Source organism: Lachnellula hyalina (genome assembly GCF_007821495.1).
Source record: "Lachnellula hyalina strain CBS 185.66 chromosome Unknown contig00411, whole genome shotgun sequence".
Classification (NCBI taxonomy): domain Eukaryota; kingdom Fungi; phylum Ascomycota; class Leotiomycetes; order Helotiales; family Lachnaceae; genus Lachnellula; species Lachnellula hyalina.
The window spans coordinates 1-3350 of NW_022157525.1; the positions used below are offsets into that span (position 1 = coordinate 1).

The following is a 3350-nucleotide window of genomic DNA, read 5'->3' on the forward strand; positions in this document are numbered from 1 at the left end:
GGTCTGTAGCGGCAGAAGATGATAATATAGTAATAGATACTATATATAATGCATTATTTAGTATAGACAAGCTAGAAGGCCTAGCGTGAGACGGCAACTGGCTAAAAGTCGCGTCAGACGCGTCTATTTTTACATATACAGCCCCTTCCGCTAGCTGTAGCCACTAAAATGTCAATAAATAACAAAATAGTCACTATAGCGACGCCTTTACTTTTACTATAAAGAAGAGGCCAGCTACACCGCTTCCTAATCCGGCCAAAAATCCAAGGTTTACTATGGATTCACCTTTAAATAAGGCTATTATAGAGGCACGTAACCTCCTAGTCAAAGCCGCAGCTGCCGAACCAGACCGCCTAAAATAGGACTAAATACTTAATTTAATTGAAATCTTCTACAAATACCTTAAAAAAGGCTCTATTAAGAAGGTTTCAGCTATTTTAGCTAATAAGATCATATATATGAAATCCGCTAGTTAAAAGCTAGAAGCCACTACCTAGCAAATTGCCCTAAAACCAACTACCCGCCTGCAAGTCAACCCGAAAGGGCCTAGCGCAGCTATCTCAGACCGCCTAAACGGGCCGAAAATCGCTCCCTAGCTGAAAACCACTTAAAATCGGATATATGCAGCCGCAGCCGAGTCCGCTAACCCCGATTTGGACTGGATTTTAGTCAATTCTACTAAAAAGTCCTTACTACTAAAGCTAGCTATAAAGAAGCCTCTTACCAGCCGCCGCGTGATCCTAATTAAGGATACTATAGTCTAAAACAATAATTTTCAGCCTCTTACTACCTATAATGCTCTAAATAGAGCTTTTACTAGCAAAGGAGTAAAAGACCCTATAGTGCTTTTAGTATCTAAGTCCCTTTAGGCCAATCTAGTAGTTATAACCATAGAGGCTTACTTAGCTAACTTCCTACTTGCTAAATCTAACATCTAGATGCATTTAATGCTAGGCTACACCGCCTAGAAAGATGTCACATGGCATAAAATCATCGCCCATAGGATCCCCACTTCTATTTTTAACCGTCTAGAAGGCATAGAGCTAGTTAAGGACGAAATACGGACTTTTAATAAGGGTCTAACCCCTTTAGGACAGCCATACTAGATCATATCAGCTGAAAATCGCTTAAAACAGACAGCTGGATCCGTGGCAATTGCATTTGCTACGCCTAAAGAGGCTAGCGCGGCCATCTGAAATAGGCTATATATAGCTGGCATTTCTATATAATACGAAAAACACTATATGACACGTCCTACCGCCTAATGCATTAGGTGTCAAGCCTATAGACACTTATCACACTACTGCCGCAAAGAGGCTAAGTGCTAGCTATACAGGGAAAAATATTAGACGAAACAGTATGCATGCTCTATATGCAATGCTAAGGGTAAGTGTAATCACCTAACATATAAATACGCCAATTGCAGAGGTCCATATACAGCTAGCTCCGCTCTATGTAAAGTCTATTAGAGCATCCACTTAAAGGCTCCCACGTCCTCTCTATAATAGACGCTAGCACTAAAATCCTCCAAGTGAATCTAAATACAGCCGCCTATAATACGGAATCCGCGCTACAAGTGGCAATTGAGCTAGATATAGACATTATACTAGTTTAAGAGCCTTTTATTATATGCGATGCAGATGAAATACAATTGATTTCCCACCCCTCATTCACCTAACTCTTCCTAAATAGGCCTAGCCTAGATATCACACCACGCATAATAGCTTATATTGCTAGGTCATACCGCCCTAGGGTCGTCCTAGCCTCGGATTCGCTAAACGATTCAGACTTCCAAGCCCTAGACGTTATAGATTAAGATCACGTGATTAATATTTATAATATTTACAATAAAAAGCACTAATTACCCGATTCGGACACCCATACGCTAGCCTGATGCCTATAGCAGCTCTTACCGCCTCTCGATTCGGTCTTTTGCGGGGACTTTAATGCCTATAACCCGTGGTGGGACCCCCTATATGAGGCATGTGACGAAGAAGGTAATACGCTAGCAGACTGGATCGACTACCACGATTTAGCCCTCTTAAATACCCCTGGTATTAGCACCTTCCATCGTCCGCATATAGCTAGGCCGATAAATATCGACCTTACGCTAGCGCATCGATCCATAGCCAATCACATTCAGGACTGGGCCATAGTGGACGATATAGGCTCTAATCACTTTAGCATCACATTCACTATTAAAGGTTCCCGAATAGGCCTAGCGGATCCACAAACCACCCGTTTCGACACAAAACGGGCAGATTGGGCCAAATTCGGGGAAAAACTTTTCTGCCAGCTATCACCGCTCTAAAATAAGCTACAGGCCTATAGCTACATTTTAAGCTCTAATTCAAGCTTAAAAAGCTTAGAACAAATCAACGCAAAACGCAGCTACAAAGCAACCCTAGACCGTCTAGACGATATGGCGGAACGCTATACTAGCGCCATTTTATGCGCTGCACATAATGCTATACCCCAAATCCGGTTAGCGCTACACGCTAAGCCTTAGTGGAACGATTCACTAAAATCACTTCGACGCGACATGAATCAGGCTAGAGAGGCCTCTAAGCAAGCGTTTTCCAGCCAATCAAATAAGCGCTATACTAGCGCCTACAATATATACTTCCAGGCCATTAAAACAGCGAAAAAGGATCACTAGAACCAGTTCTTGGAGAAAGAGGATTCTAAATCAATTTTCAAAGCCCTAGCCTATATAAAGTCAAGGCGGTTAGAGCTAGTCCCAAATCTAAAGCTTTCTGCCACCCAATTTGCAACTATATTCACCGCTAAATGCAACCTTTTCCGCTAGACGCTTTTCCCTCCACCTCCTGAAACAGCTAGCCCGAATTAGACGTTATACACCGCCTTAGAGCAATGGCAGTGGCCAAAGCTAGCACTAGACGAAGTGAAGCAAGCCTATTCTAGTGAAATCAAATCCACTAGCCCTAGCCCGGACTATATTACCTAGACTATTATTACCCATGCATATTCAGCATGCCCTTCCCAGATTTCACTCCTTTTTGAGACGCTAGTAAACACTAGCTATCATCTGAAGTGCTAGCGCTAAGCGAATTGCGCTATACTACGAAAAAACAATAAGCCAGACTATAAACAGCCTAGCGCGTATCGGCCGATTTCACTTCTAAATTGCCTAGGTAAAGTGAGTAAAAGGATCCTAGCTAAGCAACTAGCTTACTTAGCTGAAACTACACTAAATCTGCTGCATCCTAGCCAAATCGGTGGCCGACTTAAAAAGTCGGCTATAGACGCAGGCGCTATGCTAGCGGATTATGTCCATACAAATCGGCTACGAAACAAAATTACTAGTACGCTTATTTATTTATTTATTA

At 42.3% G+C, this 3350-nt stretch overlaps 3 protein-coding genes across 3 annotated transcripts; all 3 read left to right on the top strand.

The window, feature by feature from the left end:
* Positions 1 to 1359: 1359 nt before the first annotated feature.
* On the top strand, positions 1360 to 2311 carry LHYA1_G009149 (uncharacterized protein; the record flags this gene model as incomplete). Its single annotated transcript, XM_031154053.1, has 4 exons — positions 1360 to 1386; positions 1509 to 1531; positions 1693 to 1804; positions 1904 to 2311. 4 exons carry the CDS (start codon positions 1360 to 1362, stop codon positions 2309 to 2311), a joined length of 570 nt encoding a protein of 189 aa, XP_031000867.1.
* A 111-nt stretch (positions 2312 to 2422) lies between these two features.
* On the top strand, positions 2423 to 2708 carry LHYA1_G009150 (uncharacterized protein; the record flags this gene model as incomplete). Its single annotated transcript, XM_031154054.1, has 2 exons — positions 2423 to 2484; positions 2552 to 2708. The coding sequence occupies 2 exons, from the start codon at positions 2423 to 2425 to the stop codon at positions 2706 to 2708; spliced, it is 219 nt and encodes a 72-aa protein (XP_031000869.1).
* A 166-nt stretch (positions 2709 to 2874) lies between these two features.
* LHYA1_G009151 (uncharacterized protein) lies at positions 2875 to 3325 on the top strand (the record flags this gene model as incomplete). The annotated part of the gene is made up of 2 exons (XM_031154055.1): positions 2875 to 2905; positions 3069 to 3325. Coding segments are annotated over 2 exons (288 nt in total), but the record flags the coding sequence as incomplete, so codon positions are not given.
* Positions 3326 to 3350: the final 25 nt, after the last annotated feature.